The 21058-nt window shown below is 39.4% G+C and overlaps 1 protein-coding gene across 5 annotated transcripts in view; it reads left to right on the top strand.

Annotated features, from left to right (window-relative positions):
• frmd3 (FERM domain containing 3) overlaps positions 1–20952 on the top strand; it is a 58822-nt gene extending 37870 nt beyond the window's left edge. For 4 of the 5 annotated variants that reach the window (XM_069138445.1, XM_069138442.1, XM_069138444.1 and 1 more), the window contains 6 exons: positions 1590–1678; positions 3171–3245; positions 4796–4864; positions 5084–5208; positions 14527–14767; positions 15825–20952. In XM_069138445.1, coding sequence (XP_068994546.1) covers positions 1590–1678; positions 3171–3245; positions 4796–4864; positions 5084–5208; positions 14527–14767; positions 15825–16305 — 1080 coding nt within the window. In that variant the 3' untranslated portion in view covers positions 16306–20952. The remainder of the gene's footprint in view (positions 1–1589; positions 1679–3170; positions 3246–4795; positions 4865–5083; positions 5209–14526; positions 14768–15824) is intronic. The other variant, XM_069138443.1, reaches the window with a different exon arrangement.
• Positions 20953–21058: the final 106 nt, after the last annotated feature.

The following is a 21058-nucleotide window of genomic DNA, read 5'->3' as shown; positions in this document are numbered from 1 at the left end:
TAATAGTAGCACAAAACACTGTTGTGCTTTAAATCTGACACCTCTCCCCGCAGTTCAACCCTCACCTCACTTTATAATTGGAGGAATCTTTGTCACATCATGTTCATTATTTTGCTGTTTACTGTTGTTTGTGATATTTTGTTTTATGTCACATTGTATAAAGGTTTTCTGCATTGACCTTTCATTTAGTTTAATAATTTTTTTTAATCATTTGTTCAGTTTTGTTGCGTGTCTGTTCATAAGAATATTCTGTTCTTGATTACTCTCCCCATCCTGTGTGACTGTTGAAAAAGTTAGCTTCAGAGCCCCATCATCCCATAATCTATAAATCTGTCCATGTCTCGTATCTGATGTCATTATTCAGATAATTTTTTTTTTTTTTATTCATTCTTCATATTTGTGTGCATCTGTGTATTTCCATAATGTCTTTGTAGATTGTCCAAAGTTTTTTTTATTTTTTTTATCAGGGTTTAAATTGTTTATGACTGTCAATTCTGAGTTTTCCACCGTGTGATGGGTCACTCCATGACTTCACTCTTTACCCTCACCTCCGTACCTTAACTCACCTGTCCCACCTTGAGCTGATAGCAACTTTTAGTGGCTTATAAATGTCATTCTTGGCTCCCGTCTCTTTAGTCACCTCTTGGTGTCCCAGCTTAGAAATAAATGTAACTGTTTAATTGATATGGTTTTAACATCACAATTTTCGATGACCGTTGAAAACTACCAAACAAATTAATTTATCGCATTCATCAGGTATTAGACAGATGTACTGCATTTCTGTAATTGCTGTTAGTGCTCCTCAAAGCTCTCTGTACTGTACTGAATGTAAATGTATCTTTTCAGAGTTTAGGAGCAGTTAAATCAAGATCATAAAATGTTAAGTCAGCCAAAGTGGGACCAAGGACAATTTGTCAATGATATTTTAACATGCAGCTCTAGGTACTTTCACACACTTGTGACCACACACACACATGGCCACTGCAGCACATGTGTGTAACATCAAAACTACATACCCGATACAACTGATGTGTGACAAAGAAGGGGCTGAGCCATGTAGCCGACGGAGTGGGCAAAGGGAACAAAGTGGAGCAGGGCACAGCTGTGAACTGAACCGCCAGTCTGGACCAGTTTATGATTCCAGGTCTCAATCTTTCTCTATATTTTTAAACAGAAATTTAAGGGTGTGGCATATCATGGCTCCAACTGTGTTACAGTAACTCGCTCTCATCGATTTCACTGTTTCCTCTCTGCCTCTTGCTCACCCTCTCCCCTCGTTGTTGAGCAGTATTGATCTTGTATCTCGTGTTACCAGACACGCAGGACTGAAAACTGGATATTTATGGGAATAAATCCCTCCTGCTCATCCATAAAGACCAATGATCTGCAAGCTACAAGCCCTCTTACTGCTGAACAGTGGCCAAATCACTATATCTGTTTAATATCTTGCTAAGCTTACAGTTTGGGGTCAGCATTTTGCGCAGCTCCTGCCCATTGTGTTCAGCACTTCTCTATTCACACATCTTCTGGTAATCTCATTGCTCTTCCTTGACGTCTTTCTCTCTGTGTCTTTGTCCGTTTCTGTGCAGAAGAAACTGGTGTTGACATTTCACACCTCGACCCCTGCAGCGTGTAAGCACTTATGGAAGTGTGGGGTGGAGAACCAGGCCTTTTACAAGTGCGTCTGCACACACACACATGCATTATTACATGTAATGAGCTTGTGCTGAATTGACTGAGACTGTGCAGGATTATTTCAGCCCAAAACGCTGCGTACATCGGAAAAAAAACAAGATCTATAACCATGGGATTTAGATAGCCCTGATCTACTGGGTATTTGTTGCAACAGTTCTCACATGTATTCAAATGTATTTATTTTGAATTTGTTTTATACCCATCATTTCCTTTTGCTCTTTTTATTTCTGTTGAGATTTTTTGCATATCAGTCTTTCTCCTAATTTTACAATGTACTGCGTCTCTGTGGACAATATGCTGCTTCACTGGGGAGCAGCTTATTGCTCCGAGCACTTCACACTGATCTGCAAAGATGATTGACCCTGCTGGCATGGCAGGAATGAAAACAGCTTGGGGTGAAGGTGACAGTGTGACAACAGAAACTAAATTCTCTTTTTATGTATGGTCATGGAGAATACAAGGTAGCAAGCAAACAAAATGGATAAGCTCTTTACCTTGATCGGGGTAAAGCAAAAAAAAAAAACAAAAAAAAAAAAAGCAAAGGATGCCATGTGAAGGGGTAACAGAAGCATCACTGGCTGTAAACAGCTGGCCAGATTTAATGTAGAGAGGTCAGGTTCGGAGGAAATGAGAGTTTCCGAAGGTTTGATGCAGGAATTGGAGGCTGCTTCGTGACTGATTTCTTCATGGTGCCCTTTCTAATCCACATTGTCAGTCAATCTGAAACTCCCTCTTTACCGCACTCTCTCTGTTCACTTCACCTTTACTAGTTTTGGTTTCAAAATATTTTCATATATTTTACATTCCTTTTTTATCTGTACTATTTTTATCTGCTGCAATTTCCTCATTGATCATCTTGTTTAAATACATATACATATAAAAACTCTTCCGAAAGCAATACTTTTTAAGTTATGAAGTTGTAAAAGATCTCTGATAGCAGCTAACCCTGGATATTGACTTCTTAATGACAGCAGCTCGTGTGTCTTGGAGAGGCAGATGGAGAGGGAGTGGATGTCATCTCAGATGTCAGACAAGTATCAGAGCAGCTAAATCAAATCAGAGTGAATTGAGTTTGCAAATGGCAGCCAAGCAGAGCTTTGTGAACATGTGGTCTCCCTCACTTGAATGACAGCGGAGGTGTGTGTCTGTACACTGGCACCATCTCTGGTGCTCTGGAGTCTGGTTTTCACATGATAAATGATCCTCTACAAAATATAAAGGTTTCACCTACAGCATCAACTTTTAAAATGGTACACCTTGAAACACCTGCCTGTACTGCCTGCTGAGAGGTTAATCTGTGAACACCAACTCACTGTAGGTACCTAAAAGATTAGTATATATCTGTTGTGTTAAGAGTTAAAGTTACCAAAAACCTGTAAAAAAGTTGTATTTTTTCGCTTGCACTATAAATGGTATGTAATAATACGGTCCTTTTGCATGTGTCTCTTTTTTTTCTTCCTCCTTCTGTCTGACAGGTGTGCAAAGTCAAGTCAGATAAAGACAGTTTCCAGCAGTAATATCTTCTTCAAAGGCAGCAGGTTCAGATACAGGTGAGACAGTGGGTGTTCAAGGTACTTCTCATGAGCGAGGGTGCAGTTTTTTGTATAGACAACATAACGACACACAGAAGTGTGACAGGAAAAGATGTGTACTGACTGGTGTGATAAAAGAAAGTAAGAAGCATCTGTGTGAAGACAGACATTTGAAAAAGACAAAGATAAAAGAGGAATCACATGAAAGAAAGTTATGCTTGAATTTAACCACTGACAGCAGTAAATAATCTACACTCTTTCGGTCCTTTGCTGTTGCACCGTTCATTTTATTATTAATATCATTAATTCAAAATATTTGCTGCTAAAGTGACAAAGATCATTGAACATCCTGAATCACAGCAATCTTTTTGTAACCTTACATATTTTAAATACTGATGTGCCAGTTTGAGCTCATCGAGGTGCTGCAGATCCAAACTGCTGCTTCTCCTCGTCGTACATCAGCACCTACATCCTGCTTTCTGCGATTTACTGACGCTAATATCAAACGAAAGCCTCTCTATAAGTCTGTTATTGAAGCCATGTTAGCCCTGATTCTCCTCTCAGACAAAGCTCTTTACCAGGCTTACACTTCAGTCTGCTCCATTTCATCAGCGAGCTGAAGCAGTTTGGCTTAAGGGCTCAATGATGACTAATAGCATATGGTGGAGTTTGCGCTGAAATATGGGAAGTGGTCATTTGTGTAAATGCAAAACAGGAAAGAGATTTGTGTCCCACAAATGAAGGCAATTTTTGTAAATCAGAGCAGATCAGATCTTTATACAACGGGTGTTGATCCAGCTGACTCCAACATTTTCCAGCAGGCAGTGTCGATGTGACTCTCTTGAGATATGAAATGCATGCCTACCACGCCAGATGTTTTATTTCACCCTGCAATTTACCACCCAACCATCAATCTCAACAACAATAGACTAATTGGTGGGATGGTGGAGCCTGCTGGCTTTGAACAGTGGTTGGAGTCCAGAAACTACAATTGCCTAACAATAAGTCTAATGGAGCTGCTGACAGCTGGCAGGAAACTGTCTGCTTATTGGAAACTGTTAGGAACAGTACTGATTCTGAGCAGCAACAGCAAAACTAATCAAAAATATATATATTTTTTTTTTTATCTTTTATGATATTAACCACCTCAACTATCTGTTGCCAAGTTTATCTGAGACAAGTGGAGACTGAAGTCTCCAACTTACAGCACCTATGAACAGGGACACTAATAAAGACATCATATACTGATTTCAGCAGTTTTCAACTGTCAATTATCAAATTTAGAGATCTTATCAATTAAGTGTTACATTCTTGTTGATACAAAAGTACAAGTGATTGATTATTTCTTTTCATCTTGTCTGTATGGACAGTGATTATAATCCGTCAGTGTCACTTGCTGGCCGCATTTTATTGCTTTCTGCTGTTTCTACATTTTCTTCTATCTTGTAAATTTTTTGGTAATTGAATTTGGAAAATTAAAACGTGAACGAATATTAGTTCCTGCACTTTTTAACAGCAGTTGCACCTCTTTGTCTCTCTTGCCACACATGTTTGTTTCTCCCTGTTAGTGGAAGAGTAGCCAAGGAGGTGATAGAAGCCAGCTCTAAGATTCAGAGAGAACCACCAGAAGTATGCAGGTAAGAGAAAAAAAAACACCTGTAATCCTTCATGGTTGTACATGGTTAAAAAAAACTGTTATGGTTAATAACCTATTATATTACATGGGAGAATGTATGCACAGCAGACACGCTGTCATAATGCAAGTGTATCAAACAACCAACAAGTCAGTGCATCTCACAAAGCAGTCACTGTTGTTGTTGTTGTTGTTGTTGTTGTTGTTGTTGTTGTTGTTTCAGAGCCCAATTTGGTCAGAGTAGAAGTTATAATTCTCTGAGCCATAAAAATCTCATCATGAACATGGAGCCTCTGGTACCAGCACTGCCCTCTACCAACGAATACGAAGAGACAGCCGCAGACGGCGGTAGGGGGATACTACTTACTCTACACACAAGTACACACAACAAACACACACACATGCCCTCCTGTCACGAACCTCTGGAAAGTCATACGAGGTCTCCCATATGTCGGACGAAGCACATGCACAACCTCTCAGACGCAGAGCGTTAATTGAGCAGCTGATGCTCACCATCCCTCCATCAGTCTTGTCTCCCTGGAGACACCAATTGCCGCACGCTAAAAATACCCTTTCCATGATCCTCCCTAAGGATCCAACCATGCCTGTGTGACTTTGTGTGTTCTTACAGAGTAAAATACACTCTGTGACAGCACAGAAACACAGCTGTATACCCAGCTTGGGTTATCAGCAATGAAAACTCAATTAGAGATTATTTATTTGTCTCCAAGGGGTCTGTCTCTGTTTATGCCCTTGCATGCTACTGGGTGCCTTTGTTTGTTTGTCTGTTTTCCTGGATATGGGTGTTTGTGAACATTCACTGGTTGTATCATAAAAGGGAAAGTCAGAGCTATATCTACAGTAGTTCAACTGTGATCACTGGTTATATGATGTGTGCTAGAATATGTATAATCATCATTTCTAAATGATCCTTTTTCCCTTTTCAAGCATTTGTTCAGTGCTTTACCAAATTTTAATCAGTATACACTCTAAAACTTTAAAAACGTTTCTAATACATGTTTGCTAAAGAGAGAATGTCATCCCCCGCTATAATATTTTTGTTCTAAAAATATTCTGAGAATATTATAGCATAATGTTATGGTTTTTTTTGTTACATAGTGTCCTTTACAAAGGTAGAATAACATTCCTAAAAACTTTCTCAAAATATTTTATCATTTTTAAAATATTTTTCATAACACTGTCAAAACATTATGCCCTAATTTTTTTTTTTAATGTTTTCAGTAGCAAGTTTTTATTTTTTTCAGAATGTTGTTGAAGAAAAACTTCAACTGAAAACCTTCCTAGAACCATTCATGATTTATTTCTTGGATCCTTTTAGGCAGTATGAATTAAACACAATTTCAAGACAAGGTTTAGAATTTAGGACAGTAGTTAACAGAACTGAGTAACACAGTCTTGTTTATCCGATTCATCACAAAAAACTCATCAATAACATTTTTATTTTTATAAAATGTGTGCCTTTTTTTTAAGAGATTACTCATAAGTGCTTTCAAAGTTTCCAGGAAGAAACAATAATGTTGTACAAATAATGAAGGAAAATCTATTTTCTTGGTAAAAGAAAAGCCCCAGTAAATAATGATTTAATGCTCTTTATTATCAAAAACTTTATCCTCTGCTTACTTGCCTGTCAACAAATTAGACATGTTAAAAGCGACCTGTAGAAAATACTGAGCAGTATATTAGTTCCTCGATGATTAATATAATATGAAATATTTCTATTGTAACAGACTTCTTAGGAAATAACGAAGAGATTTTCAGCCTGCAAAATAAAGCATCACGTATTATTTTGTCAAAGCTGTCTCCCCACGGGATGGTCGAAGAGAAGGATCTATTTTTCCCTCTCTGAGGTGATGTGGCCGAGCAGATCAACACTGCCCAGGAGAAAAACCAATGAAGCGGCACAGAGCAGTTGGTATTTTAAGGCTTTTTCCCCAGGACACAACCCACACCAGATTTATGTAGTCCATAAAAAGGGACTCACAACACTGTAGGTGTTAGTTTCCCTCATGACATTGTTTTTGCACGTTATCATTATTCTCTGTCACTTTTTCTCTCTGTTATTATTCCTGACACTCTCCACGGCAACCTAATATCTGATTGAAGCATAAATCTAAGCACAGTGTAAGGTTACCCGGGACAATACAAGAGCAGGGATGGAGCAAGGCAAGAGAAAAGAGATGGAGAGAATATAAGAGAGGAGAAAATGGACTGTAGGGTTGAGTGGTTGAATAAAGGTTAGGAAGGATGCACACCAAGAGCTCAACCTGGAGATAAGGATGGGAAGGGATGGAGAGTGTAAGGCAAATTGAGGGTCATATTACAGAAACATAAGAGCGGTGGAAGAAGAGGCAAAGAAAACAAAAAAATATACAAAATATCAGTCCAAAAAAATAACACTTTGTAAATATATATTGCAATAATATATATGCAATAATCATATATATGCAATAATCATATTTTCAATAATAATGTTAAACCAGTAAAATTATTAGAAATACTTCTGTACATTGCCCAACTAAATCACATGTTGTTTAATTGTATTTGCATCTTTACTAAAAAAGAATGTGTACAGACCCAGAGTAGGCGGCCAAAATGGAAGTCAAACATGAACAAAAATCATGTAGGAGTAACATTCAGGGCTTGAGAGGCAGTACCTTTTTAAGGCCTGAATAGAATCTGAGGATTCTCTTCTCAGCCTGAGCCACTGCGGATCATGGGATTAGAGCTGCCTGTCATCTGCAAGACAAAACTAAGGGCAAGTAAAGTTTAAAAAAAAAAAAAAAAACAGTCACTGTCATCCGTAACGCAAAGTAAAATTGTGATGTTCCCCGTATTCTCACTGGAAATCAGTGCTGTACTGCCAATCAAGTATGCCAGGATAAACCCTGCTGCATCAGTGGGCCGCTGGACCGTCAAAAAGTCCATAAAATTGTTTACTGAGGCCGTTTCTTTCTTTGCTGGCCCTCTCTTTGTGCCTGTCATTGTTGTCCTTGTAAAGACCCTGGATCTACCACTGACTTTTCATTGCTGTCTTTTCTTTTCTCCATCTACCTATCCATCCATCCATCCATCCATCCATCCATCCATCCATTCATCCATCCATCCATCCATCCATCCATCCCTCCGTGCTCACCTTCCTTCACTCACACACATCAGCCTGCTCTCTCGGCTTTCACACTTGTACAATACCATTATGTTGTTGCACCATCACTCTCTTCAAACTGTTGATAGACTTCTCTCTCTCTCTCTCTCTCTCTCTCTCTCTCTCTCTCTCTCTCTCTCTCTCTCTCTCACTCTCTCTCTCTCACTCTCATGGGTCTTGTGACATAATTTACGGCCACCCCCTCTCTTTATCTGCATCCTCTCCTCTGTCCTCCTCTCTCTGTCTTTCTCTCATCTCCCCTCATCCTATTTAGAGTAAAATCAATTCTTTCCTGGCTCAGGGTCAAAGAGCTGCAGTGGGAATCATCTCAGCTGTCTCAGTTTGTCAGCTTGGGAGGGGCAGGAGGTAGTCATCAAATCAAGGGCCCCGTGCACTACTGCCAGTATACAGGCTGAGTAATATAATGAGATTCAATTTGAAAATGCATTGTTTCCCACTGCAGTTCCTGCCAATCGATGTTGTCTGCCACTCAATAAAATATTGATGTTTTAGCTGCAAATTATATAAAAGAAAACAAATGGTTAATAAAAACAATATCGCCGCAGAAGGTGGCGAGACAATCGCACGAATTAGGATAACATTACTGACATTTGTCCAGACTCTCCTTAAAGATATTTATTGTTTTGCGCTCAGTTCAGTACAGACCAGAAGAAATACAAACAGAGCTTTAGAGAAAAGTCCCTCACTGCATGTAGTGGGTTTGCTTTTCAGATTGTAAAGAAGGTTAGAAAAATGGTCCCATTACCCCCAGCCCACATCTTTCCAATATTGTACATTTTAGTGACCGAAAAGACAAGGAAAGATTGTCCAAAAAATGTGTGTTGACCTGCATTTGAAAGATAACTTAACTGATCACTATGATGACACGTTTTCACCCTGCAGATGTGGTTGGACATGTCAAACAAAGTAGTTTGTAACAAGCACACCCCGACTGATAAATAGTGAAATGCTGACTGTTTTAAGAAGACTGCTGCAAAGACTTTGGGATTGAGTGTCCTCGAGATGGTCTAGGATCACCGTCTAAATTCAGTGCACTAATCTCAGCCATTAGAGAGGAAACAGGAAGCTGACCCAAGGTCAGTGCTGACCTTGTTCTGTTTGTACAGCCTGTTCTGTTCTTATCTAGCAGAATCCATAGACACACACAGACACACACACACACACACACGCACGCACACACACACACAGAGTAGTTATATTTTGGCTAGGACTATCTGTGCAGGTTTCATTGGGATTAGATTTCATATTTGTATCTGACATAAGAAGTTTCATCCACGGTCCTGCATCACTTAACACAACCCTGGAAGTGATAACAACAAATCTTCTGTTTTCCTGAAGCAAACAACTAAACACTTCATATTTATGTCAGATTTTGTCCCTTCAATATCCACTCACTCGTCTGTAGTCACAAGTAGCTCAGAGGGTTCTGTGTGAGTGAATGAAGTTTTGGAGTATAAGCGACTTACCATAGGGTGAAACAAAAATAAGTGTATCTTGTAGAAGGAAAGGCAGAGATAAAGAAAGACTTGCACAAAGGAAAAGAAAATGATCCCCGTCCCATACAGGGTCCGGCCTGCCCCTCTGTAATCAGAGTTAGATTAGGTGCCCCTCTGCAGCTAGGACCACCTGGTTATATATAGAAATTGCAGCTTTGGGCCTGATCCTCCTCTAATGCCCCCTCCAGTCTTTGTTAACATCACTGACATTCACAGTAGGGTCCACCATGTCTGTGTATGAGAGAGAGAGAGAGAATGCGACTGGGGTACATCTCTCACCGTCTCTATCAGTGTGTATGTATAGGCGTGTTTTTTCGTGCACACGGGTGTGTGTTGGAGCTCAGCCGGCAGTCCAGTCAGTCAGGGTGTGGGGGTCCTTCTGTAGACAGCTGGTCGTCAGCCTGAACGATGGAGCTTCTGGAGCACAGAAACAGCAGTGATGTTGGAGGCGGCCTCATGCAGAGTAGTTTGGAATTTGGAGTTAGTGACCGTCCCAATGTAGGCGACACACTGATCTGTGGGAGCCAGGGCCAGACAGGGGGACTCGAACTGGACATGACACCAGAGAGACTGCAGGGCGAGGGAATGGAGGAGGGAGAGGCTGGGGCTCTCCAGGTCTTCCACCCGGGGGAAGCTGCAGATGAGCGAGCATCAATTGTAGTGGCTGAAGCTTTGAGGTGCCAGGTGACGATAACAACACGACGCAGCCTGCATCTACGCATAGCCAATCACACAGCACGGGATGTTTATGTACGACTGGTGGGGCATGGAGGACGCATCGCTGGAACCAATACTGGACCTCCGAGAAACACACTGGAACAGAGTAAGATTAGTGGAACAGGCAGGAATATACTAACATATACAGGAGGTATGGTCAGTGTAGTGCAATGTTTTACAATTCACTGAAGTGCTATTCATACTGGAGACTGAAGTAGAGGCCTTTCCATCTTCCCAGTGCAGATTTAAACATGTATTTCTATAGTCAAACCGAGAGGTAAGTGATTGTTTAGCTCAGTAGTTGGGTTGCCACGTCTGTTGTGGCAACCGCCTGGTGCAAACTGTAAGTGCAATCTGCCAAATATCCTGTGACTCTCAAGAGACCTCTTTATTGTAAGTGTGTGTGCGACTGTGTGAGAGTGTGTGTTTGTGCTCACGTGATGAACTATGCACAATGCATGTCAAGGTAGCTACATTATACACTATACACTTATTACAAATCCATAATACTTACAGTACAGCACGGTGCTTCAGCATGCCATGTTTGATGTCTGAACAGCAAACAGACTTGTTGTGAATTAACAGACTGAAAGATTTTGAAAACACACTTTAATTATTTGGTCGGTGGATTCGTGAAGGTTTTGAGTGGAGCACCAACATCGGTTTTCATGCTTTTGTTGCTGTTGTGAATGTGACTGGAATTATTATTACTAATTAGTGATGTATTTGATAGTGATCATTTGATTTTGAACCTTTGGTAACTGCATTCCTGTTGTTCAGTATGAACTTCGCCCTCAGACCTTGATGCTTCTCTTTCTGGCTTGATTCTACAGTCTTCCTTTTGGCATGATTCCTTCTGAAGTGTCCTTGAGCCTGAAACTGAATCTTCTTCAGGTTTAGGAGTGATACTTTGTACATTTGATCCTGCTCTTGATTTGATACTGTTGATGCAAAACTGCAGCACATCACTGAACTTTGCTGCACTTAAGAAAAACAACTTAGAAAAATGACTTGAAGGGAAACAAGATTTTAAACTAGTTGTAATCCTTCAAAAACAGTTGAGATTAAGTGTGTTGAATAAATTTAAAGAGAACTGAGTAAACATTTAGCACAGCAAACAGCAGATTTATTTTAGCGCACGAGCACAGTCGTACAGATAAATATACCTGAGAGGTGTTTGGGTGCTGAAGATGAGGTTGTATGACAATGATGAATACGTCTGTCGACACTTGCATAAAACGCTGCTCTGTGTGTGCACAAGTCTGTGTTTTGTCTGTGTGTGTATGGTGGCCACACAGGAATCTAACACCTTGTAGTGTGGATCACCTCATAAGGAGAGGTTTGTGTCTGAGCTAACAGAACAGAAAGCAGACAGCATTATAAATGGGAAACAGCAGCAGTGTGAATGTCTTGTATCTTTAGTTAACCCCTTTATGTCCAATGCTTTTTTTTATTTTTTTTATTTCCACTTGAAAAAAATCCCCAAATTTGGTCTGTAAAAGCTGTAAGACCATAATTAATAACCTCAGGATCCATGGATAAGAGACTCTTGGGAGAATTTTGAAATACAATATATCTCCTTATCCTTATCACAAGGTCAGAGTGAGATATGAAAGACTTAAAAATTACCATTTTTACGTCATTCTCCAAAACTGTAGATCAAAGGGAGAAGAAAAAAAAAAAAATCACAATTTTATTTGTCAGTGACACTGGTGTTTTTGAGCCTGTACACAATATCCTCAACTGCAACTGTACCAAATCTGTTAGAAAAGAAATTAAGCACAACAAATGCTACTTCCAGCAGCACCAGGCTTTATTGAATTTTTAGCAGTGTATCGATATCATATCAATATTGTAGTATGTCATAATGTTGTCTCTCCCTGGTTTTAAAGGCTGCATTACAGGAAAGTGACATAACTTTCAGACAGTTCTACCTGTTGTCTTATTTACCTTTACCCACTTAGTCATTGTATCCACATTACTGACGATTACGTATCAAAAATCTCAGTTTTGTGAATAGCATCCTTAAAATATCATTGCAATATCGATTTTGAGGTATTCGGTCAGAACATTACTAATATTTCATTTTGTCCACATCTTCACTGCTTCATTCATTACACGTACGGCCTGGTGTCAGTAAAGGGACCTCCAGGGTTGAAGGGATTAAAAGTTAAAACTCAGGATCTCTTACTTCTGACTCGGCAAAATAAACTTTTTCTCCTTCTGGTTAAGTCATATTAAAACTGAACATTGCTTCCCACATAGTTTTCACTAAGCAAATATTAATCCTACCATTTTCATACACTGATAAAGTCATTTTAGTCAGCTTTCTGTGCAGCATCATCAGCTGGTATTTCACTTGCAAATTATAGTCAGTTAAAGACACATATAAAGTGAATTAATGGTGGATCAGCTGCACAAGTCTACATACTGTACCATCGATATTATGCATCACATAATCAAGTCTTCTTTTTCATCATAGTAATACAGCTAATTTAACACATCATAACACCCGTCATTAATGAATAAGACTTGAGACCCAAGTGTGAAAATCTCCTCTGATTCATATATTTTTACATCTAATAAATCTGTAATCTGTTACAGTCTGGTATCGTACTACTGTGTGCACTGTGCACTGTGAGAAGATGAATTATGATCAATTGATTCTATTTCTGGAAAAGTCTGGTGAAATATTTTACGAAACCCGCATCCAGTAATGTTTCAATGTTGAACTTTCATGTCTATTTTCATCATTCTACTTCCAGCTTCCTCGGCTCTGTGCTGTTTTTATTCTGATCCTGTTTCCATGTTTTTCAAGTAACTATAATACCGCCATCTTTTCCCTCCCTGAGTTCACACACTTGTTGGCTTTTTGCTGACTGTTTCCATGGTAGCTGTCACCACTTGCTCCTTAGGCTTTTCACTCCTTCACTCTCCCTCTTTTCTTTCTTCTTTAATTTCTCTCAATTCCTATTTGAATCAGTTGGCATGGTAACTGATTAGTCACTTTGGCCTTGAGTTCCTGTGTCTGATTTTATGTTTCTTGATAAAATCGAGTGCTGTGAGTTTGTAGCAAACAAACATCTGTGATTTTATTTGATATATGAACCTTTGTTTTTCAACCATGCACTGTGAACTTTCTGTCGATGTATGATTAACAATCTACGGTGGTTGTGTTTTTCCACATAACTGTGTGTGATCATGAGATACAGTCTGGATTAGAGGTGTTGACTAGCTGAGTCATACGTCACTGGACATTTACTCCGCAGCTCCTATTAAATCCACAGCAGGAAGACAGCTGGGCTTATTTTTAACATGCACGCACGCACACACACACAAACACACACATACCACATTCAGATTCATTTTGTGCATCGAGGCATCAATTATGTCTCCAAAACTCATCATTAAGTCAACACCTAAGAGTGAAGCAGCACACAGCTGCTCTGTTTTCAGGCTACGTCACATCAGCAGGAATAATGTTCACTGTTCATTATTTTATTTTAATGGAACTATAAATTGAAATCAGCATGCAGAAATACAATGACGAACATTTTCATCAAACATCTTAATGAAGTTCACCATCATCATCATTATCATCACAAACTGAATAACAACCTGTGTTGTTATTGTCCCTACTGGCATTCGTAGGCCAAATGCAATGACGTCCATGCACTTGAAGCCAAGCAGATGAGAACACTTAAATGCAGCCAGTTTGATGTCAACAAATTGTATCACTGCCCTCAGGGTTCAAGCAAGGTTGTGTATGTATTTTAATTTTTGGATTGTTACCTTTTCATTTTTCACATGATTTTCCTCTATCCTTGAGTAATAATACAAGAGCGACATCTTGTGGTTTACGGTGTTCAACTGCAACATAAAAAGCACTGCGAAGAGGGCCCTTTGCCCCGGTTGCATACAAATACACATTCATACTGTGAACATGGACACTGTTGTCCACTGGAACACACAACAGATATTAAGTAACTAATCATACCAAAAAAAACAACAATTATATGTTGCAAAAATACATGTACGTTTGATATTTGTGAAGTTTCCTATTTTGCAAATGTATTATTATAATTATGATGAGCAGTAGAGTTATTATTAATATTTTTCTTAATATTATTAGTGTTATTATTGTTGTTAATAAACTGACAGCCTTCCAGTCAAACTATTAGGTCTATATTCTCAAGTTAATGGATTATTCTCCTTGTACGATGTAAAATTTAAAACATGTTCCTGTGTCTTTCTGTATTTTTCCCTCAGCAGGTGTTGTTGCTGTGAAGGACTCTGTCCCCTTGTCTCCTCACAAACCTTCAGCAGCACCTGCCAACACAGAGCAACAAAGTATTGAAGGAGGAAACTCTGCTTTGGACAATGACCTGCAGCCTCCCCGTGTTCCCATGGAAACCTCAAGTCTCCGGGCTCAATCGCCCAAAGCTGAAAATGAATTGGAGGAAGAGGACGAGGCCAACGGCGCCCTCACCATATCAGAACTCTCCTACAGGTCTGTAGAGTTTTATAATAAACAATCCAAAGCAGCTTTAACCTGTAACCTGAAGCGCTCTTTACCTGTTAAAAGTCAAAAAAATTAATCATTTTCCAAAACTATGTTGAATATGTCACAACAAAAGCCGCATCTTGGTGTTGCTATAGCAACTCCAAGCCACTACCTGGGGCTGCCACTGAGTCCCTGTTTTCTAACAAGAAATTACTGCGCTTTTCACACCGCACTCAGCCTGGATCACAGAAAGCTTTCTCATTGCCACATTCGTGACACATTCCAAAGTGGCCTGACCCCGACTTTAGCCTCAGGTTTGTTAGCAGGGTTTCACACCCCCCCCCCCCCCCCCCCCCCCCCCCCCCCCGGAAATCAACTAAACAGGTGCCTAGAAGATGCCAATGTGGAACAGGGCTGAGGTCAAGTATGTACGTAAGTCTAGTTTGTAAACATTAGTTACAGACATTTAACCCAGAGCACCTAGAAGTGCAGTGTGAATCATACAGCCCTGAGCATTTAACCCTGGGAAAACAACGTGTGTGAAAAGTGTCAGTAGACCCAGGGCTTTTCTATGAATATGCAGTATGACAAGTGTGTATAGTTTAACAAGGAAAGTAGTCCTCAAAGTCGCTTACAATTGTTCATCCAGCAAATAAAAACTTAATTTTAAAACTGGAAACAGTGTAAGAGGCACTTGCAGTAATGTGCACACCTCTGTTGCTAGCTGAACAAAACATGCAAATCCATTGTTTCCCTATGGGACTGCGCCTCTGGCTAATTGCATGCTAGGCACTTTTCTTGTGCAAACAAAACTGTTCTCCTTTCCAGCATCACACCCAGATGTTTCACTTGACAAAGCTCGCGTTGCCATTTTCAAGACACAAAATCTTTACAGCCACATGTATTTTTAAGCATTTATCTTATTTGAAAGTTGTCGGTGTTGCTGAGCCCTGGTCTGACATCACCTTTGAGAAATGTTCCTTCTTTTAGGTTCTTGTTCTATTGAGTATGTAATAAAACGTGTTTTCTAAATGTGTTTGACTATCATCCCTCTATTCTCCAGCCCCTGTGCCAGCATGCTTCCCACCCCGGTGGACGACAGTCAGGGAGGCGTCGACTTGCTCTTCTCCTCTCCGGTCCAGAGCCCCGCCAGGCTGTTGAGGGAGCTCCACGCTGACCCCGACATTCAGGCCCAGCTGGAGGCTGAGAGGGAGCGAGACCGGGCCTACGAACGCACCCGACTGGCTGCGAGAAGTCGAATGAGCGGCGTTCTAACCAGCAGCCTCCGCCTGCTGTCGTCCAATGAGAGAGTCAACGCATGTGTGCTGAGCGTTGCCCGCTTTGTTGCCGTGGTAATGGGTGTCCTGCTTGTCACTGTGCCCACACTGCTGCTGCTGCTGGAGTCAGACATCGATGTGTCATTCCTCCACGAGATCCGCCAGACGCCGGAGTTTGAGCAGTTTCACTACGAGTATTACTGCCCACTGCGACGTTGGATCCTGTGTAAGATCAGCATGGCCATGGAGAACCTGTGGTCAGACTGAAGAGGAAAAGAAGGACGGAAAAGGAGACTAAGGAGTCACTGCAGCGGAAACAGATAAGCCCAAATGTCAGTCTTAACATGTGGTTTAATCTTATATTCAGTCTTAATAACTGTAGCCTGTCTCTTGAGGTTAAAGTCTGCCAATGGGATGAAATGATTCCACTTGTTTAATAGCAAGTGCATTTTATTATGCAAAGCTGCAATGTATCACGTATTGTGGCTCACAAAATTATGTTTCATTAAAAAGGGAAGTCAGATGGATTTACTGGCAGTGTTCCCGCAGTGAGGTGCCTCTTTGAACAACATAGTTTCCAACTAAATTACACTGAAAAAAGTAGAAGTGTTTCACCACTTTGGCAGATGTCTTGAAGGAAAGAAGAAAAGAAAAAAAGATAATGGAGAAATACAATTTTAATCATAAGATCCGATCACTTGTTAAGACAGACACTTCTGACAGTGATAAACAGAAAAGAAAGAGGACGAGACACTGTGTTCAAGGAAGACCTTGTGGAAGGAAAATAATAAATTAAGGAAGTCATGGATGGAAAAAAAAAGTCCCAAAACGTAAATGGCCTGTTCGCTCCTGATGCTGACAAGTTGATGCAGAGACTCTTTAGTAAGTATCACAAACCATTCTGATTGGTTCTCATCCTCAGAGCAGAGCGCCTGATTGGTCACAGAGCCTGTCAGTCATGACGGAGTGGGTGGGAACAGAAAGAGAAACGACTGATTTGAATGCAACAATAGCCACAGTCAGAGGTACATTATATATATTTAAAAAACAAAAGAGAGATATTGATAATTAATACCAATCATAAAAGTTGTTTTTAACGTTTTGTACATTTTTATGTGATCCAGATCTTTCAGGAATTTTTCAGTCAGAGGATCTACTTTGATCTTATTTTCAAATTAAGAGTTTACAAAAGATTACAAAAAAAAGCAAATTTATTGAAGTCTTTAAGGGTGATGGGTGTTGAGAAATTTTAACTATTTTTTAAGACTACCGTCAACATTTGTTGACTTGGTAGCACCCTGGGTTTTTTCCTACAGAGGTTATAGCACAAATCTTTTACACAGAACACAGATTACAGCTGTTTCAGATTATGTGATGTCATTTTGGAAACCGGAGGAAGGCAGGAGAGAAACTTCAGCCTGTTTGTGATGTTAACACGTGTGTTTTGTTGAACTTCTAAATGTCTTCTGACCTAAATGTTAGCTCATCGGTTAATGCCACTAGGGCATCTTTCAACATCAAAGACAGTTTTGACTGAAAATGTATAGAGAAGAATTCAAGGGAAGAAAATGTTGCACAGGCTTGTCAGGAAAAGTTACTGTGTGGTAAAAATAACCATGATTTTGGACTTGAGGTTGGTCAGTTGTTCGTTGATAGTGTGCTAGTATGGTTGGGTCTCTATTGTATGTTTCAGGGTGAAATTGAGGAGATAGGATGGCTCAGCCAAAATGAACAGAGGAACAGGTGTGCATGCTCCAACTAGGTAGATGAAAAATAAAGGGACAAGTGATGTGTTGACCAACATGACAGAGGTATTATGTTATAGATGGGGTGGATATTTAATGGTTTCTGGTTTGAGTATGTTTAGGGCTGTGTTCATGGACAGTCACTGGTGATATGGCTGATGTCCCAATACCCACGTACATAGTGGAGGTATCCTGAGGACTACAGAATCAAATTTCAATAATATCAAGGCAAAAACAGAATAAAAGATAGTACAATAATAGACACAAAATGAACTGTAGATTTTGACCTAATGCTATGAGAGTGTGTTACTGTTTTTGATACAGTTAATATGATTGAGCACTATGACTGAGTATGAAACAAAACCAAGACTTATGTTGCCCTGATAAGAAAAGTGTCTTTTCAATACGTGGAGCCATCAGTATGTTGCTTGTTCAGCCTATAGACGGTGCCTGTTAGTTATAGTATAGTGGTCTGAATGAACAGGAGCACAGAGAGGTACAGAGATGAGAAATGACTTCAGATAAAATCAAAAACAGGTATTTCAAAAAATTATAATAATAAAGTTCTGTTCAAAATGTAGTTTGATTTGGATCAACTTCTCAGGAAAGGGCAATAGCATTTTATGTTCAAAATAATGTGTCAAAAAAATACTAAAAACATTTAAAAATGCATCTAATCACAGCATAATTATAACCAGAACAGTCACACGTCTTGTTATTATGCTATTCTGAATATCCGAACACTGTAAGTGAAGCCAGACATAAATATGGCCGCAGACTGTCTGGGTTGTTGTAACCTAATTTAACTCAACTCATGTATGTATCCATGTCATTTTAATAGAAAAATATAACACAAAAAGCTGTAACTGTTGAGAGCCAATTAATTGCAGTTCGGCCCTCACGGCTGAACATGCCTACTGCTGGAGTTTACTTCAGCCAATCTCTCTATCAAAGCTTTCACACAGTATTCAGGCTCTTGTGAAGAACTGAAGTAATGCTTTAAAGTTTATTTTCGGAAGTCACTCTCCATACTCAATGTGAGTTGGCTGCTACAGAAGCCACTGCAGTGCACATTACCATCAAAGCCCTCATATTCTCCTCTTTGCTGCCTCATATATCAGCCGTGTTGTAATGTAACTCTGTAGACTTTATGCATTAAGAAGCTTTATGCATATAGCAAATATGCAGTAACAACAAAAACACTTATTTGGGACAAAGCATTTATTTTCCTATTACAGCACATGCACTGAGTTTCAATGGTGAAACCAAGCAAAGGGCCAAACCACTATAATGACAATGTTTGCATAACAGATTCTGAGATGGATGGAGCTGATGTATGCTCTGCTAAATGACCACCATCATCCCATGCTAAGTAGCAGAAGGGGATCCATCCTGTCTTCATTTGTAACTGTTCCTTTCACGCACGGACCTTCTCGGGCGAGTCACTGTAGATTTAAAATTTAAAAAAAAAAGACTCTGTAAAGGTTTTATGTACACAGCTCTACAGACATAGTTCCTTTACTTCTGTGCTCCATCCTCCTCCAACCAAACTCTCTGCTCTCTTTGCTGACCTCTCAATGCAAATTGCATGCCCTCATCTGTAAATACAATGTTTATAGCTGTGGCAAAAGAAAACCCAGTGTGGGTACAGATTTCTTTCCTTTCTTCCCTCTGTGTGTCTTGTCCGTGTAAAGCGATCTGGATATAGGCTTGGCTGTCTCGACCATTGTAGATCAACGCATGTTCTCTGTGTTTTTACTAAAAGGAGAAAAGACTTGAGTCAAACACAATTTGGCATCGTAGCGGTTTAAACTGCTTTTAAAAAAAAAACAACTGAGTTTTGGGCCGCATTTTTAACCTCTGACTTGACAAGACTGGACACACGTGGTTGCTAATTCTTGTCAGCTTCCCATCGGGTGAGCCGGTCGAAATATGTCTCAGTATGCCGCAAGAAGCGGATGACTTGGAAATGGTCGTTTTAAAATCTTCTAAAAACCAACTCTAAATTTGTTGACTATTTAGCTTCATCGTGCTTTGGCTGCGTGTTTGTAAATCATTTAAAGCCAGATGCTAAATGCCAGTGCTAACACCTAACCTCATTGCTAACACAGCACGCCAGCATGTTCGCTGCTGTATATCATAGGCGGGGTTGGGGTTCATTCATTTTTTTATTTTTTTATTTTAAGAAAGGAAAACAGTTATAATCACACTATCTATTGAATATTATAGGCGTTGCCAAGTGGAAAGTAAACCTTGCAAACCTCTTATTGCAAACAACTAAAAGGCCTTTTGGTTCTGTGATTAAAACAGACTTGGCACTGGCCGTATATAACTGTAGCGTTATATTAGTTTGGAGCTCATTTATTATTTTAACAGCTTTCAAAGGGGAATTTAACCACTTTGAGATTTAGCTCTTATTTTGAGCTACTGAACTCGAGTTCCTGTGTTTGACAAACAGCAAATAGATGGACTGAACGTTTGTTGCCTATAAATAAAACTGTGATAATAAAAAAAAAAATAAAAAAAAAAAAAAACAAACATCGAGATCACACAGCAGTTGATGTCACCTCTGAGGTATTAGCCTGATGCTAATTCAGCAGTTCCTGACATGAGTCAAGTATTTACAAACCTTAAATTGAATTACCTGTCTTTAATCAATACTATAAAATAAACAAAAGTGCTTTCCCAAAAACTGGTATTCAAACTATTTCAAACTTATACACAATTACTGTTTTTAATTAATTTATTTAAGATTTTAAATATTTGAACTCAGGTCTACTATATGCAAAACTACTGGACATCACATCACAAGAGGAAAATGAACTGTATATTAATTCAGTGTTGTGTGGGCATGTATAGTAGCAAATTCTCTTGCACGGTCCCTATGTTGTTTTTATTTGTTAGTCAAACTTGTTTTGTTGTTTTATTGGTTAGTCTTTTTTTTTGTCATTTAGTCTTTTAATAAGAAACTCTGGGAGATTTAATTTGTGAAGAATCAGAAAAAAAAGGGGGAAATAGTCCCTAATGACCCCCTCTCTTCTGGGACAACCAAGCCTTATGAACTTTGTGAAGTGAAAATTTTGAATGTTTGTATGTTATAAAAGAAAACATGGATTGTTTTATATGTTAATACTGCCACAATAAAGCTCCCTAATGAATATATATTGAACTATGGTCCTTGTGACGATTATTTTGATGTTCTCACATTTTCAATCAACCATTTAGACCAAACATTTCTCACCACTTTTCATGCTTTCTTTAAGCTTTGCCTCTCT

Source organism: Embiotoca jacksoni, unplaced genomic scaffold (assembly GCF_022577435.1).
Source record: "Embiotoca jacksoni isolate LCO1_2020_lvr unplaced genomic scaffold, fEmbJac1.0.p SCAF_8, whole genome shotgun sequence".
NCBI classification, from domain to species: domain Eukaryota; kingdom Metazoa; phylum Chordata; class Actinopteri; family Embiotocidae; genus Embiotoca; species Embiotoca jacksoni.
Note: the sequence above shows the minus strand (reverse complement) of the source record. Positions and strands in the feature narration are given on the sequence as shown.